We start from the raw sequence: 18,215 nt of genomic DNA, 5'->3' as shown, positions 1-18,215 counted from the left end.
ATCTAGGTGCACAACTGGGAAAGGAAACTACTTTCTCCTTTCTTTGGTGATGGGGAAGCGACTTTCTCTAAGTTTGAATTCTGATCTGATTATTATCCTCTCCTCAGGATGCTATCTCAGTTTCTTCCTGAATTATGTTATGATGTGGCTGTTCTGACAGCTCACTCTGACTGGAAGGTTACTGAGGTAGGAACCCCCAGATTGTTGCAGTTCACCAAGAAAGTGCTTTTGACTTCTAGCAGAATGTAACTTAGCTTGGCTGTGGGCGACATAAAAAAAAAAAAATCTTAAGTATAGCAAAAGTTTTGTTCTGAAAGGAAATTAAAGCTGTCTGTGAAGTAAGAGGTACATTTGTTCTTTGCTTTTCGATGTGGAAAAATTTAACCTGCATGTCTTAGGACTCTCCCTTTCTGATAATGGGATCTGTAGCTTCTGAAAGGCTGTTTTATCAAGTGTGATTTAAATTTAATTTTTGTGGTTTCACAGTTGAACAGTATGCTCAAAACCAAAACAAAGCAAAATGAACAAAAAAATCCCCATAAGTTTCTCTTTTGGATTCTTTTACCTGGTTCGATGTTGAGAGAATAGCTGTCTATTTCCAGATCAAGTTGTTGGGCTGCAGTGGAACGAAAATCCTCTAGGACCCCGTGCACGGCCTTGGTGAGGTTATAGGGCACTGACTTGGCAAACCTCACCTTGCTGTTCACGATCACACTCCCATTTCTGAAGCTAAGTATTTCAAGTTGTTTAAATCCTGTAAGATTAGATTGCAGATACGGAACCAGCTGCAAAATAAAAGATGGTTTATTCTTAACTGTGTTCCAAGTGTTCGGTTGCTGCTAATTCCGTTTGTGCTCACTTTCATTACCTGAAACATATATTTCAATTGCTTTTTATTGTTTTTATTTTGTTTTGTGTTTAATGTGTGGCCAGAACATCACTACTTAATGACCTACTTGCAGTAATTATGTCTCATGTTTCCACCTTTCTTTGTATTTTGATGGACGGGTAATGATTTCTTCACAATGAATTGTAAGAACAGATGATTTTAAAAAATCCAAGCCAACATTATCAGCTTGCACTCCAGGTTTTTAATAAAACAAGAAGTAATTAAAAGAAATTAAAGTAATTAAAAACATGTTCCAAACTGAGCCAAGGAGCAAACTGACCTGCCCACTCCTGTATAAACGGGACAGCTATTTGGAAGCGACCAGCTGGAAATGACCTATTGAAATCAACAACAGCTTAAACATCAGCGTGTCTGTGCAGTAAATGTTTCATGGCCAACACAAATGTAATGCAGGGGAGTTAGCAGGGAACTGGCAGCCAGGAGACGTGGGTGCCAGTCCTGGAATGCTCTCTATCTAGCTGTGTGACCTTCATTAAGCCACGTGACAACTGTGCTGAACCTCAGTGCCCTTATCTGAATTTCGAGGGAGAACAAAAAGTGTTGCCCTAGGGACCGCTTTACAAACTGTAATTTAATAATCTCAAAAGTACACCACAGGGCATTGTGCTTCCCTCATTTGCCTCTTTTGAGTCATGGCCATCTTTAAAATCATTTTTCAGAAATGTCTGAAACTCAGAGAAGTCAAACTTGTCTTTGGCCTCATAAGGGAGCTGCTAAATTCATGAACTACACACCTCCATCTGAATCTAGAGAGTGCAAAGATGCAAACTGTATTCTCCCAGGCTTGGCCTACACCTACTAATTATCCTGTCCCACCAGAATTTTGACTCTGACCCTGACCCACATTGTGGTACCTCTCTCACTGTGAAAAGAAAATAATATGTTATACATGGTTGCAGCTTTTTTCAATGCATTCTGCCTGTTTTCTCCTACTTATTTGACTGAACTCATTCTTCATGTGTTATCATTGCTTTGATCTCTACAAGGGATCATCTGTTTTCACCTAGTGTGCAGATGGCTAGCTGTCCCTTCTCCCAAATCCAAATTCTCTGCTCTTAATGGGGAAGAACCTGGCTCATTAGAGATCACATTTTTCAGCCTCTCTTGCATTAGGGTGTGACCATGTGACAAGTTCCTACTGATAGAATCTGAGTGAAGGTGATGTGGGCCAGGTTGGTGTTACCTGCTGATAAGGACATTGCTTTCCCTCAGGTCCCTCTCTTTCCCCTTCTCACAAGTGAAAACAGGGATGTGTCATTACTCCTGCTTCTTAAATCCCGAGCCATCGAGCAACTGGAAATGCAGCCTTCCTCTAATCTGCCATCTGGACTCTCCTCTGGAAACAGGGATGTTCCCATACTCCAGCTTTGACCAGGCAAATGAGGAAAGCTCCCTGGCACTGGCGGAGCTACAGATGAAGAAATGTGGATGACGTTATAGAGCAGCTGTCCCACCCATCAAGTGAAAGAGAAATAACCTTGTACATATTTTAAAAGTCACAGCATTCTTGATCTTTTCACTATGGCAGCTTAGCAGGAACCCTTCTTAAGACAACTGGACTAGGTTCACTGGGACTCTGTTTCCTGAAACTGTCCCAGTATCTATTCACCTCCTGGGTGCATGTGGGTGGGCGGGAGGGGGAGGTATGGCACAATAGTCTTATTTTAAAGCAAATGTTCACCTGAGAAATCAGATTTCATGTGAATTTTAATTTGTATAATTTAACTTATCTCAAGCATACACATAGTTTTTCTATTATTGTCAGAAATCTGCAATCTGTGTGTTACGATTACATAACTTTAATTGGCCCTGACTGGGTAGAGGTACCAACTAATTCAGTAGTTCTTATTGTACTTGTAGAAATAAAATAAACATGTGAGTTTGGTGGTGTTTATTATCAAAGATGTATGTCATCATGATTATCTTCTAACTTTTTTTTATACGGTTCAGGGATGATAAGTCTTTAGTCACTTTTTAAGTGTACAAGAACTTAAAGGACCTAAAAGAGTAACCCATATACCTGAATTCTCTGGTCATCTGTGCTGGACCAGCATAGCTTTGTATTCTTCCATTAGATGACTGCAACTTAGGAAAAGTTTACCCATACTATTTTTAGATTCCAAGTTTAATAGTTGAGAATTATTCCTGGACAAAATAATTTAGGAAGAACTATAATGAAGAGATTTTAAAGGTAAATTTGTTCCCATGAAGTTGGGTGGCAGCGTCTTTTCTGAGTGTCCATCAACATCACTGCAATCACTTCCCCAAATCAAATATAAATCCATCTCAAAACTTCAGCTGAAGGCCTTTAGCAATAGCTGTTTCCCAGACCTATCTCCCAATGATTATCCTATAAAGTTATCAAAAAAAAAAAAACCCAAAAAACCACAAAACAAACAAACAAACAAACAAACAAAAAACCACACATAAAGGAAAGAAAAGACACAGAGAGTTGAGAATCATAAGCAGTGTTCACTCACCAGTTGTGTGAATCTTTGCTCCAGAGTTTGGTACTCCACAGAGCTCTTGTTGAATAGGTCATTGGAGAAGGGCATGTTAGCCACACGCAGACTGAAGAATACTACCAGCTCTTGGCCCTTGGTGGCAAAGGTCATGGAGCTAGTGGTGATATATTGTAAAGCAGGAGCAGGAGTGGTGCTTTCCAAGAGATGATCCTGGGTAGAAATGTATCCACTCGGTCCTGGTACCTCCAATGAGACAGGAGTGTCCGACACGTCCATTTCTTCTAGGTCTCTAATCACATCTTGGCTGCTTATACTCAACCGACTACCTTCGGAAGATGTAGGTGAATGTGAAATTTCCAAAGCCAACTGGCTGATGGCAGAATAATCACTGGTGGGGAGATTGAGACCTGGACCTAGTACTGTTTGGTCAATAGACGCTATGTCTGTGGTGCTTTGATCAGTCAGAGAGAAGATACTTGATGCAGTAAAGAGAGGTGATGTTTCTGACAGGGAGGCAGAGGCCATTTCAGGAGGAGACCAAGAACTGTCGGTGGAGGAATCTCCTGAGACTAATTCCATTATGTCCAAATATTTCCCAAACAGGAGAAGATGAAAAAAAAAATTTCAAAGTTAGGCTTAATTAAAAAAAAAAGATATGATATTTTCATTGATCATTTCAATAGTCATACTTTAAAAAGAAAGATTGGTTAGGAGGGACAGGCGGTGCTGTATGCAACCTAGGAAGACAAAGGGTGGGTCCTTCTATTCATTGTATTAGGGCCTGATTGTCTAGATATATGAGACTAAAAGCATACTAGTTACCTGAAATTTCTGAAATTAGTGCCTGGTCCAATAGTACACATGAGGATCAGGTAACACAAGCTAATATTCACTACTGGCATATATTTAGATCCCCAACTGCAGATGGCATTGAAATAGATTTAAATCTGACAACCCCTCACTTAGAACTTCCAGATGACTAGCTGTGCAGTTTTGGCCTAGAAATTTATTCCTTTCCAAAAATGTAAACCTGCATTTTATGAAATTGAATTTTTTGGATTTAATAATCACAGTTTGTTACTTTTACCACTCAAAATTGAATTACTCTTTCCTAAAACTGGATAACCTAATTGAATAGCCTTGCCAATTTGCAACATTGTATTCACAGCATAAAGATGTGAATGACACATTTAACTTGAAATTTATAGTGACCATATAACTTGATAAATATTTGATAATGTTTAAAACCTTTGCCCCTTTTATATTATTATGCCCTGATAACTTTTAGCACCACTTTGTTTTACTTTAATGGGTCAAGTACACATTGAACTACTAAAGTTCACTCCATTTTTGGTACAAAATTGAAATCAACAAGTATTTATGAACTAAGAAAGTGGTTATATTAAACTTCTGATAAAAAAATTGCTGGATTATTAAAATAGTCCAAAAACCCTAAATCCAAAGCCACTGACGATATTTACAGCATTAGGGACATAAAACAGGGAGCTTTCTGCGATTACTTCAGTGGCATTTTGGCAAATATGTGGGAAAACTCTGCTGAAATCCAAATGCTAAGTATGATGAATGGACTGTCTGGATGAAGACAAAATCTTTGGATTCACAGTCAGCTAATTTACTACAGTGCAATCATCAAAACTGAAACTCCAAGTGATAAACAGCTCTGAAAGGTAAAATCATATTAGTTTTATTACTTTCTTAAAATGAAACCTGGCTATTGGTGAGTTATGCCCCAATTTCAGAGAAGCACCCTCTTTTTTCTTGGCTGTGGAGGGTGCCTAGGTGTATCTACTAATAATTCACTCAATTGTCAGAAACAATATTTCCTAGCAACTAAGATCTCTGTGTATGTACACTTAGGATTTTATTCAAATCTCCATTGCTGTGGACTGAATGTTTGTGACCCCTCAAATTCATATGGTGAAGCTGTAATCCCCAATATGATAGTTCTTGGAAATCGGGCCTTTGGGAGAAAATGAGGTCATGAGAGTGAAATCCTCATGAATGCGAATGGGCTTAGTGACTTCATAAGAAGAGACATGAGAGAGATAATCTCTTTCTGCCATGTGAGGATATAGCAAGAAGGCATCATCCAGCTGCAAACCATAAGAGTTCTCATCAGTAACCAAATCTGCCAGCATCTCTATCTTGGATTTCCTGAATACCAGGACAGTGAAAAATAAATTTATTTTATTTACTCTACCTAGAACACGGCATTTTGTTATGGTGGCCTAAGACAAGCTATTCACCAGAGAATGTGGGGTGAGTCAGCTGAAAGACTTCCAGTGCCATCTATAGTTTGATTTGGCTTTGTTGCAACATGGAAAATGCATTTGAATCTGTGTTCCTAAGATGCGGTCTCTGTGCCTCTGCAGATGATAAGGGTCAGGAAATCTGAGGCAAGAAGCATAATGATGAATGTCTTCATTCTGCTCCTGGACCAGCATCTCATTACTCACACCTTTGCCACTCTACACACTTTAACCAGCTTAAAATAGGCTGCAGCATTATGTCATCAGTCAGTGATTTCTAACCTTCTCCCTTTGTGGCATGTTAATATTAATCCTTTACATTCACCACAAACCTAACCAAATGAGTTCATGGATGCAACAATTGACTATTTAAATGTAGGATTACTTGATAAAATATAGGATGGCAGTTGGAACACATATCTGCTATAACTATTTTTTGTTTATATGAAATTCATATTTAACTGGATATCTTGTATTTTACTTTGCTGGATCTAGCAGCCCCATTTAAATGTGTTTTTAAAAGACTCCTATTCTCTTTTGGCTCAGGATTGAAGCTATTAAGGCATTTATCAATTCCTTTTGGGGTAAGAAGTTATTCAGACCTTACCACCACTTATAAGTGTGACTTAAAAAATTGTTTTCATTTGGTTCTTATGTAAAAATGAGACATGACAGTGATACAGGTCTTTCCAACATTAAGTTTTATACACACAATAGGAAAATCAAAAGCCAAGGCCATTTATTTCATGAACTATGAAAAATAAAAAAAAATAAAAATAACTGTTATGCTGGAGTGTGTGGGGTTCCTGCGAAGGTGTGGAGGATGGTTTTCTATGTGTGTATGGTGGGGGCACCAGTGATAAACCTGGCTACTGGATATAGAGTATATGGTTATTTTGGTCACTTTCTAGGCAGACAATCTGTCCATAGTTAAGACCACAGGTGAAATGATCTAACTCCAAGTGGGGGAACTGAAGCCCAAAGTGAGAGAGAGAAGCCAGCAATAGAAGACAGACCTAGTGCAGAGTGCTTGGGCGTTCCTGAAGCCCTAGTGGCCAGAAGACAGAGTAGAAAGTGAGCAGGGTATGAGAGAGAAGCACAGACCTAAGGCTCCTTTAAATGCTGCTAGAAAGGGTCACATATACACAGTGAACCATAAGCATCAAGTGCTTGCCTATTTTATGTTTAAAAAAAAAAGTCTAAAAAGAAGAGATTTCATAATCTCTTTTAGATCTTCAAGTAGCATGTCCAGTAAGTTAATTTTATACCAAATGAATCCATTTTTATTTATCATAGCAAATATGTTATATATGATAGTTATTATATAACTATCATATACATATGATATATCATATACAGGTTATATTCCTTTTTAGCACATTATAGAAAATAAGTTCTTATTAGTTATTGAACTAATAAGTTATATGAACTAATTAGTTATATGAACTAACAAGTTATTATTAGTTCATTCAAAGAGTAGATATGGATAGCTTACTACATTCAGGTGCTAGGATACATGAGTAAGCACAATAAAGTTTCTGGCCCCAGGAACTTACTGTCCAGTGGAGGAAGACAGAAAATAAAAAAGAGCAAAGGAAAATATATAGCATGCTAGATGGTGATAGGTGCTATGAAAATAAAAGTAGGAAAGGAGATGGACGTGCCAGGGCTTGTGATTTTACAGAGGGTAGTCACTGAGATCATAACATTTGAGCACAGACCTGAGGTTGGTGAAAAAATTAGTTATGTAGCAAATGCAAATGGGAATGGCAAAGGAAGAAAACTCTGTCATGTACAAGGGACAGCTAGCTGGAGGAAAGCAGGACCATAATGGAATTCTGTACTATCAGTCAAGTGTCATGGTGATCACAGACATTTTCAAACACATAGTCTCAAAAATTTCTCCCAGGAACATATTCTCAGGATGTCAGAATCTCTTAGGAAAACTGGCATCCCTGGTGTAAGTGGTAACCAGTTAAGATTGGATTTGTCTCAGGAGATTGGCAGGTGAAATGATTGCATCATCAAGTCCTCTCACATTGTACCAATTAAAAAATATTTTTCAGCTTTATTAGGTTAGAGTTGACAAATGAAACTTGTGCTCTGCTGGGCACAGTAGCACATGCTTGTAATCCCAGCGGCTGGGGAGACTGAGGAAGGAGGTGGCAAGTTCAAGGCCAGCCTCAGCAATGGGAATGTGGCTCAGTGGTTAAATGCCCCTGGGCACTTTAATCCTTTGTACATTAAATAAATAAATAAAGCTCTGGACATGAACAATTGAGTAAACTCAGAAACAGAATCAGGCAATTCAACCAGGAGAAAGGCAAGGAAATTCTGAGATTGACATTAAAGGGTAAACCCAGGTGACAGCTCTCAAAAGGCTGAGAGAGCAGCAGGCCAGAGAGGAGAGGGAGGTCCCTGAAAATTGGAATTGATAAGTTACCTGATGTGGAAAGGTATAATGGAAATTGCAGTGAAAAGTTTGGGAAGAATTTGTAAATACAAAGAAAACACAAATTAAAAACAACAACAACAACAAACCATTAACTTCATGAAATCAGAAATGAAACAGAGGGGCTGGGGAGATAGCTCAGTTGGTAGAGTGCTCGCCTCACAAGCACAGGGCCCTGGGTTCAAATCCCCAGCACCACCAAAAAAAAGAAACAGAGCAAATGATCATCTGTGAACATATAATATGAACACTAAATACTGATTTAATTATAGTTGTGATATTACTATGCTGGGAAAATTGATGAGGAAGTCAAGAGGATGGTATGGGAAGAAACTTAAATGCTTACCTGCAATAATAGAATGTATCATTTATTGATACACAAAACTGATATTTTTTTAAAAAATATGAGGAAGAGTTAAAAGGGCAGCTGAGTTAAAAGGGACTGCTTTTGGTGACTGGGACTGCAGCCTGGGGAGGTGCAAGATGGCAAAAGCCTGTATTTGTCAGAATACTGTTATTTGACTTTTAAAGAAATTAACCCTTTTATTGGGAGATGACTGTAGATTCAAATGTGGTTCTAAGAAAGAAGAGGGAGAAGTCTCAGTGAAAACAGCACAGGGAGAAACTCCAAAAGTCTATTCTTCCCCAAAAGCAACACAAAACCGGTAGAAAGTGTCAGAATTGAGGTTTTCATACTCTGGAAGCTAATAAAAAATGTAGAACAATCAGGGACTGCTTAATTAAGAAAAACTGTCTGAATCTTGAGAAGCACAGTTAACTCTGCGGCATTTTTGACTTTCCCTGTTGGTGGTCCCCACTCCCTAGCTCAGTGGCAGTCTTGAAAATAACAGGCCTCATTCTCTTAGGGAGCAGAATGGACCTCATTAATAAAGAAGTTTAATTATTTGTTTTGACCTGTCTCCTGGCTCCCTGGAAGAAAAACTCAAAATGCTTGCCTTTATCTCTCCTAACTAGGAGGATCCTGGGGCTAAAGTGGTTACCTGGGGTGTGGCGGGTGGGGGAGGTCTCTTAAAGATACATAGGTAAACGTACTAGGAGCCATGATATGAGGCAATGGATGCCTGTTGGGGCAAACAACAGACTAACCAAAAGGCTCAGGGAAAGTCTGAACAAAGAGATGCTTTGGGGAACAGAGTGCTCTCCCAGGCTTTGACACATTCCTGGGAAGAAGGCCACCCACATGCCCAGGACTACACTTATGCTCAGGAAGGATCTGAGGAAGACCTAAACTCTCTCTGCTTAAAATCTGGGCTTCTGCAACAGCAGGAAGTTGATAGGGAACAGACAGACCTGAGCTGTGGGAACATGAGGTTTAGGGAATAATTCTGTAAGACAGAGAGGTGCACTGTGCTGACCTTACATGCTTTCATTATTAAAAAGAAATACACCTGCAGCCCTGCCTTGCTGAAGTCCATAGGATGTGTTACACTCCTCAGCAAACTACCTGTTATCTGCAAAAGAAATGCAGGCCCTGCAGGGAGGAGCTTTTGTGACCCTGACATAAACCAGACAGACTCCAGGAGATAAAGATAATTCCCCATAACCATAAAATCTGTAAGAACCAATTCCAATTAGAACTGGTCAGCATGGGCCAAGGTAACCTAGAGTTATCATGGCAGTGAAGATTTGAAAGTCTGATGTCATCCTGCTGTCAGTCAAAAGTCAAGAGATGGACCTGGACAGGATTCTCTGTAAACTTCCCTTGGACCCCAAAAACACTGGAAGGCAAGAGAGGGACACAGTCCCTCTTCTGAGAAGATGCATTATTTCCCACAAGTGTGTCCTTTTCCCTTTCCCTATCCCTTCTAATAAACTTGTGCCTATTACTCTGAGCAACTTGTCTGAAATCTTTCTGACTTGATTACAAAAATCAGCGTTTGAAGAGGGGCCTTCATGCTACCTCAATATCCCAGCAGGTCCCAGTCCTGTAACATTTTGAAGACTAATGGTGGATGGTTGCTTTGTGGTTATAGAGTTTCTTTTCAGGGCCATAAAAGATTTCTGGGATTAGATAGTGATAAGCTTTGTACAAAATTGTGGATATACTAAAAACCACTGACTTGTCTGCTTGATGACTGACTAAAATGGTGAATTTTATGTTACGTTAATTTTATTCCAAGAAAGATGTAATACATGAGATACTGTGTACCCCTTAGCTAGTTCCCCTAGTGATAATGTCTTACAAAATTATAGTATCATATCAGTCAGGCTGTTGACAGTCTAGCCAGAACATTTCTGCCATGTTGCTTTTTGGTAGTTGCTCCCATTTCTCTTCCATCGTTTCCCTCCTTAACATCTGGTAATTGCTAATCAGTTTTCCATTTATATAATTTTGTTATTTCAAAAATGTTGTATGCATGAAATACTACAGTATGTGACTTTTTGAAATTGACTTTTCTTACCAAGCACAACCCTCCGAAGAGCCATCCAAATTGTTATGTGTATCAATGATTTGTTCCTTTTTATTGCTGTGTAGTATTACATGATAAGAATGAACCACAGATGGTTTAACCATTTACCCCCTGAAGGACATCTGGATCGTTTTTAGTCTTGGGCTGTTATGAATATAGCTGCTATGAACAGTCATATACAGGTTTTTATGTGAATGCAAGTTTTCTTTCTCTAACACAAATGTCCAGAAATCTAATAGCTGGCATGGTAGTTGAGTATTTAATTTTTGGAGATACTGGCAAACGATTCTACAGAGTCTGTACCATTTACATTTCCACCAGCAATGTGCTGATGGTACAGTTTCTGTGTATTCCCCAGCATTTGGTGTTGTCTCCAGTTCTTTTATTTTTTAAAAATTTTTTTTATTTTATTCATTCTGATAGGCACGTAGTGATATTGCATTGTGGTTTTAATTTGCATTTCACTAATAAATAATGATGTTTGAATGTCTTTTCATGTGCTTATATGCCATCTGTACACCCTATTTGGCAAAATGTGTCTTCTTGTTTTTTTGTTGGGACTAATGAGACGTTAACTGACTCAGGCTGACTCCTTACTCCCTGGCGAGTGAGCAAAATTAAGGCTCAAAGGCGGTTTCAAAGGTTCATGAGATAAACCGGACCACCGTCAGGGATTGGTTAACAACAGTTCTGTGAACGTGATCAGCTCGTGCTTGCCATATAGTCCAATGGGACTCTCCCCTGTGTGAACCCCCCTGCCTTGCTGACCTTTAAGCTGATTGGTTCCCGCCTAACCCCCACCCTACATAAAAGCTGTGTATCTTTCTCAATAAACGAGTTCCTGCTGTGACGGGTGTCCCTGACACGCCTGATTGTCCTCGCCTGGTGGGCTGGGAGCGGGCGGTCAGTCGGCCTTACCTATCCGGATCTGACCTTGTTGGGGAGTGTCCCCTTCCCTTGCCGCTGGTCGAGAAGGGCAAGGGGGCTTAAGACCCCGACATTTTTTGTTAATTTTCTAATTGGATATTTTTTAATTGCTACATTTAGAGTTGTTTATATATTCCAGTCATTCTTTGTCAGCTTGTGGTTTACAAGTATTTTCTCCCACTCCGTGTTTTTTTCCTTATCTTCTTAACAGTGTCTTTTGCAGAGCTTTTATTTCTTCAAGGTACCTTTTCAGTTTAGTATACATGAGTCAAAAATAAAACTCAGGAAGCTCACAATCATGTCATTCCTATGGTCCTAAGTACCCTGGCTGGGCTGCCTTCTCTTGCTATCTTCCAGAGTCTTCTCATGTTTGTTTTGTATATAATGTTCAGGATATTAGTTGTACTTAGAAGGATGAATAGGAAAAATGCACATTTATTCAGTCTTCCTGGAGATGAAAGTCTATTTGACTTTTTAAGTAATGTCCTTATTTTATTTATTAAAAATTAACAAAAATATGGAATAAGTGTGACTGAACAAAGCCAGGCCAATACTGACAAACTGGCTGGAAATCATTAAAAAATTATTTTGAAAAGACAAAGGTAAGAAAGTAATTATAGATGAGATCATAAATACAGAAAAATGACAAATGAGAACCAGCATCTGTGTAATTTGTGTCTTAAATAAAAAACAACAGAAAAATTCCTCGAAGCTATAAAAGAAAAAAAATTCTGATATATTAAGACATCTTGAATTTAGAGGTCCAAATGATATTAGAAATGACTCAAATGGAACTAGTCTATATCCCTTGCTATGGTTTGAATGTTTTTATCTCTCCCAAACTTGCATGTTGAAATCCTGGTTTTGTTTTGTTTGTTTTTTAGTGGTACTGGGGATTGACCCAGGACCTTGCATATGCTAGGCAAATATTCTGCCACTGAGCTACATCTCCAGCCTTTGGCTGTTGGAATTCTAACCTTCAAGATGGTGGTATCAGTTTGAGATGTGGTGAGGTGACTGGCCCTGCTGCTTGGGATTAATGTTCTTATAAAAGAGACTCTATCATGTGAGGACATACATGACTATGAGGAATGGACCTCCTCCCAACACTGAATCTGTTAGCTCCTTGATCTTGGACCTCTCAGCTGATCACATAGCTAAAGACAACGGAGCAAATCTATAAGTGAAAGAAAGAAGTGACTAAGGAATTTTATATTTAGCTAGTTATCCTTCACATTTGAAAGGTATGGAAGTAAGCAGCCCTGTTCTCAGGGCACCTAAAATTCCTTCTTGAAACAATTACCTGATCATGTACTTTAACCAACCAAAGAATAATCAGAGAACTAAGGAATGGAGATGTGATAGAAAGTTTGAAGTCCTGAATCCACTTACTTATGGAAATCTGTCCAAGAAGCTGTGGGAGCTGTGATTGTAGAACCAATTTTCAATTTGTAAACATTGTCAGTGGTAAAATACTCATGTACTCACTAAACCTTAGGATGTGGGGAGTGTGGATGGGGAGGTTGTCACTTTACCTTTAATAGCATTACAATAATTCTGCCCAATGTCAAAATGTGTAGCATAAATGATAATGACTCCAAGTTGGTGTTTCGAGGGATTTCTTGGGTTGAAGTTTAAGTTGGTGACTATGGAAAGAAAAAGACTGCATGCTGTAGGCTTTAGGAAAATAACAGGGAGAGCTTCCCCAATATATCCATTGTTTAAGACAACAAGAAAGCATTTGATTTCTATTCGGCTCGAGTTAAAGGACCCACTGGGATGGGACACTTTCTTCTTAACCTTTGGAGAGCTTTTAAGAATAAATAGCTCATTAGGTAAGTAAATATCTGAAATTCAGAAATTTCTTTAGTGTCATTTCAGTTTCCTTTTCTTTTGTTATAGTCAAGTAAATTAAATGCAATAAATTTTATTAGAATTGCAATATAGAAAAAGTATAGTTTTTTCTGTACTTGAAGTGGGCATGTACAGAGAAACAAGATGTATCCCATTTGTTTAAAATAAAAATAAATTAAAGAAAAAGGTACAGTTTTGTGTACGGGTATTTCTATTTATCCTCTTACCATCTAAAATGTTAAATTTGCCTATATTTTTAGATTGAGGGACATATGGAATGATGAATATCAGTTATATCCAAGTAGGAGAAGTTTTAGTATCATCTTACTTCCTTTTAAATTTTTTTTCTGTACTATTTAACATTTTAAATAACTAGTGTTTATCACTTGTTTTGAGTATAATGGTAATTACTATTTTGAAAAAGTCCTTTATTTCATCATTCAACCCAGGAAGTTCTTCTCATAGACATTATTTTTAGATTTTTGTTAAGTTTAATTCCATGTCTTTTTGCAGTATCATTCACAACAACTAAGTTATGGAAACAACTTAAGTGTCCATTAATGGGTGGATGGATCAAGAAAATGTGGTGCATACATGCAATGGAATATTATTCAGTCTTAAAGAGGAAATCCTGTCATTTGTAGCAATATGGATGATATTATATTACATGAAGTGAAATAAACCAGGCACAGAAGGACAAATACCTTACAATCTTGCTTGTGTATGGAGTCTGAATTGTTGAACTCAGAGGGAGAGAGTAGAACGATTGTTACCAAGGACCTGGGGGTGTGTAAGTTTGGGGATTTGTTTGTCAAAGACAACATGTCAGTTAGATGGGAGAGGTAAGTTCAGGAGTTGGATTGTACAATATGGTGATAGTAGTTAATGGCAATGTGTTATATTTTGAAATTCACTGAGAGTGGGTTTTATTAAGTGCTCTCACCATGGAAACAGTAAGTAAATAACATATATATTAATTAGCTTGATTGAGTTATTCCACAGTGTATACCCATGTCAAAACATCATGTTGTACATGTCAATATATATAATTTTTATTCCTTGATAAAGAAATAGCTCCTTTGTTATTTGGGATAAATATGAAATATAAAATGTATCTGCATAGTAAGTAAAGGTTTTTAGTGGAACCAATTGCAGGAAGAAAATATTTTATAACCATCTTTTTGTTATTATTAATAACATTAAAATAACATCTAGAATAAAACTGAAACTAGTAAGACATTTAATTCCTAAACCCTGGGGGACTTGATTATGACTTCTTACTATTTTAGTTAAGTGTTTTATGAGGTTATGGTCTGAAAAACCACTCACAATCTTGGGAGGTAAGATTGAGGATGGGAAGGGAAGGAACTAAAATTTATTTGGTATCTGTTCTATTTTAGGCACTGTGCACAGGGTATTTAAAACAATTCTTCTTTTACCCCAAACCATTTTATATACTCCCTACTGATACTCTGCACTTGCTACTTGATGTGGATCATTGGAGTACTTGAAGTATTCAGTCTAATTATGTCTTTTCTAGTGATGGAAATGGGTGGTTAAGAGAGCAGCCCAGGGCTACAGCAAGAATACCCCCTTGACCAGTGGTTCTCATTAGAATGAAACGCACATATCTAATTTTTTTTTTTTTTGACCTACAACATTCCTCTTCTCAAACCATTGATCAAAGACAGAATTTTCCCAGTGTAGGTATTTTACACTTTTCTCTCACTAAGCAGAAATGCTGAATCTGTAAAATCTTAATAGACTTAAACACTCCTTATAAAACTACTATATAAACTAAACAGCTTAGAGCCTTTTCATAGCTTATTACTTTCTGTCTTCATTTTGAAAAAAAAAAAATGATAGCTACTTGCTTTCAATTTAAAATTAGCTTCTATATAAAGAAATTGTGAGTATGCATTTGGAGAAAAGAGTCCATCTTTATCTTTCCCTGGCTTGTTGGTGGCCTTAAAAAAATTAATGGTTGTTTTCTTTGAAGAAATGAGCATTTAGGGACAAAGGAAATAACTGTGATATGGATGTGATATGTAGCAATGTAACATTTTCTTTTTCTGAGACAGGGTTCTTACATAGTTGCTGAGGTTGTCCTCAGACTTGCAATCCTCCTGCCTCAGCCTCCCTAGTTATGGGGATTACAGGTGTACACCACTGTGCCTGGCAAGTAATGTAGCTTTTAAGAGCATGGCCAGAATTCAATTTTGGATGGCTTGTGTTTCTCCAACTCTGATTGGCAAAGAAAAATAATCAACATATTCTTTAATTAATAGTGTAATGTGTATAAGAAAATAATAAAAATTAGCATTAAATAGAATATGAATTTGGGGCAATGTAAGAAACACATAACATTACATGGACTGGTAGTTAGCTTTGAAGATGGCATTGATGATCCTTCCCTCTGTGGTTCATTTCCCTGGGATAGCCCCCTTCCACATTGCATATGGATGAATTCCACAGAGTGCTTTGAAGTGCGAATTTATGGGTCTAAGTCTGGGTCATAAAAAGGCATTCCTTCTTCACCTTGCTCTCTTGAATAAATTGTTTTGGAGGCAGTAAGCTTCCATGTTGTAAGGACACTCAAGTAGCCATGTGAGGAGACTCATGTGAGATAGGATTGAATCTCATAACTAAATTGTCAGCCAAGCACATAACCTTGAAGGTGGGCTCACCAGACAATGTCAAGTCTGAAGAGGACGACAGACTGGTTGACTGCCACCCTTCATAAGGTTCTGTAAGCCAGAACTGCCTTAAAGGAACTGGAAGAGATAATAACTCTTTATTGTTTCTTTAATACACTAATTTTTTGAGTCATTTTCTATATAGCAATAAATAACCCATACATAAAGAAACTCTTAAAGATTGATACTACAGAGTCTCAAGTCCTCTGTCTCTGACTCTGGCTTTTATCACAATATTATGAAGAATTTGGATTTTGGTTAAGAATAGTTGTTTTAAAACATATCATTATTTTATAAGAATGCATTAAAATTTACTTAAAATATATTGAAATGAATGTTAGATCAGTATTCTGATCTTCAGTGGAGTCATGAGATGTCAACCTCCTATTTACAGGGATGCTTTTAGAACAGGGATTGTATTTGTATTTATGCTAGGAAGAGGAAGAGTGGATGGAAAAAGGACAGAGAAATAGAGTATACATTTAGGAATATGGTTTCCAATATTGGTTTTGCTACTCTGACTTGCATTTACCTAATCTAGGTTATAATAGGTAATCTCCATGCCAAGGTTTCCCAACTAGTCAACCCAGTATCTATTTCTCATAAAAATATTTTGTAATGCCCCCCTAGAAGGAGGTCAGTCTAATCAAGAATATAGGATAGTCGAGGTCAGACGCCATCACGGATCCTGCCTGACCCCACGCCGAGGTCAGACGCCATTGCAGAGCCTGTCTGCCTGCCCCCTACTGCTGAGGGACACTGCACTTGCTTCTGTGCTGACTCAGCACACCCTGGCTGGGGCTGCCCAGCTTCTTTGGAGGCTGGTGCAGGAATTTTGAATTATTCCTGAGGGTGTGGCCATCATCATGGAAAGGGCGGCTCCCTTCCTGAGACACCTACAGGAGACTCCAGGCCCTTTGACAGGACTCAGGATTCAAGAAGAGGAGGTATTGAGAGACTTGGGACCAACTCAGAGCTGCCGGGTGAGTCTCTACCACTGGGCGAGCTCCCCAGACAGGGCAGGGAACATCGTGGAGTAGAGTTGCCCAGTGAGACTCTCCTGCTGGAGCCGTGAACCTGGACAACCGGGAGCATTGTAGAGGAGGACCCCCCAATGAGAGGATTCAGTGTAGAGCGAGGGTCCCAGGCCTGGGCAGCAGGACAGGATCACAGGCAGTTTCTTGGAGGAGGGTCTCCCAGTGAGAGACTTTGGTGCAGGGCGGGGCTACTTGGCCCAGGCGGTAGGGCCTCTGGATCCCTGGAAACGTCGCAGAGGAGGGCCACCCAACCCAGGAAGTAGTTCTGAATCAAAGGGAAATTCTCGGAGGAGAGCTGCCCAGCGAGACTTCCCCGCCAGGTGAAGTTTCCCCACCAGGCGGTAGAACTAGAGACACAGGCCCAGACCAGCCATGCCCCAGCCCGCAGTCTAGTCCCCCTTTGGCTGACCATCAGTCAACAAGTGGAGGCGCCTCTGCCCACTAGCAGGGAATACACCCCACCTGAAGGCCACTACCCCTAGAAGGGTAGCTCCCTTGTAGAGCACTGCATTATCAAGTTCCTCAAAGACTTCAGGCTACTGAAGGCTAGGAGGTGAGTTATTGGAAATCTACAGAGACACTATAAGTCAATAGGGGAAATCTGCAACATCTCAGGGTTCCACTGATACCTGACCAATATGAGAAAACAAGGGAAGAAAATGTCCCAAACAAACCAAGATGGTACATCAATAAAATCCAATGACAGCATGACAGAAGAAATGTCAGAAAGGGAGTTCAAAATGCACATAATTAAAATGATCAGAGAAACAAAGGAAGAGATGAAAGAGCAAATGCAGGCTTTGAATGATTGCACCAGTCAATAGTTAAAAGAGCAAATGTGGGAAGCAAAGGATCACTTCAATAAAGAGTTAGAGATATCGGAAAAAAAAAAAAAAAACCAAACAGAAATCCTTGAAATGAAGGAAACAATAAACCAAATTAAAAACTCCATAGAAAGCGTAACCAATAGGGTAGAACACCTGGAAGACAGAACCTCAGACATTGAAGAAAAAATATTTAATCTTGAAAACAAAGTTGACTAAGTAGAGAAGGTGGTAAGAAATCAATAACAGAATCTACAAGAATTATGGGATATCATGAAAAGGCCAAATTTAAGAATTATTGGGATTGGGGAAGGCACAGAGAAATAAACCAAAGGAATGAACAATCTA

At 38.7% G+C, this 18,215-nt stretch overlaps 1 protein-coding gene across 1 annotated transcript in view; it reads right to left on the bottom strand.

Moving 5' to 3' along the window:
- Impg1 (interphotoreceptor matrix proteoglycan 1) overlaps positions 1–18,215 on the bottom strand; it is a 136,683-nt gene that overhangs the window by 25,438 nt on the left and 93,030 nt on the right. Inside the window, exons 13-14 of the mRNA XM_047559188.1 lie at positions 3,391–3,919; positions 566–785 (exon numbers count right to left, since the gene is read on the bottom strand). Of these exons, the coding sequence (XP_047415144.1) occupies positions 566–785; positions 3,391–3,919 (749 nt within the window). The remainder of the gene's footprint in view (positions 1–565; positions 786–3,390; positions 3,920–18,215) is intronic.

Source organism: Sciurus carolinensis, chromosome 7, assembly GCF_902686445.1.
Source record: "Sciurus carolinensis chromosome 7, mSciCar1.2, whole genome shotgun sequence".
In the NCBI taxonomy this organism is placed as follows: Eukaryota; Metazoa; Chordata; class Mammalia; order Rodentia; family Sciuridae; genus Sciurus; species Sciurus carolinensis.
Note: the sequence above shows the minus strand (reverse complement) of the source record. Positions and strands in the feature narration are given on the sequence as shown.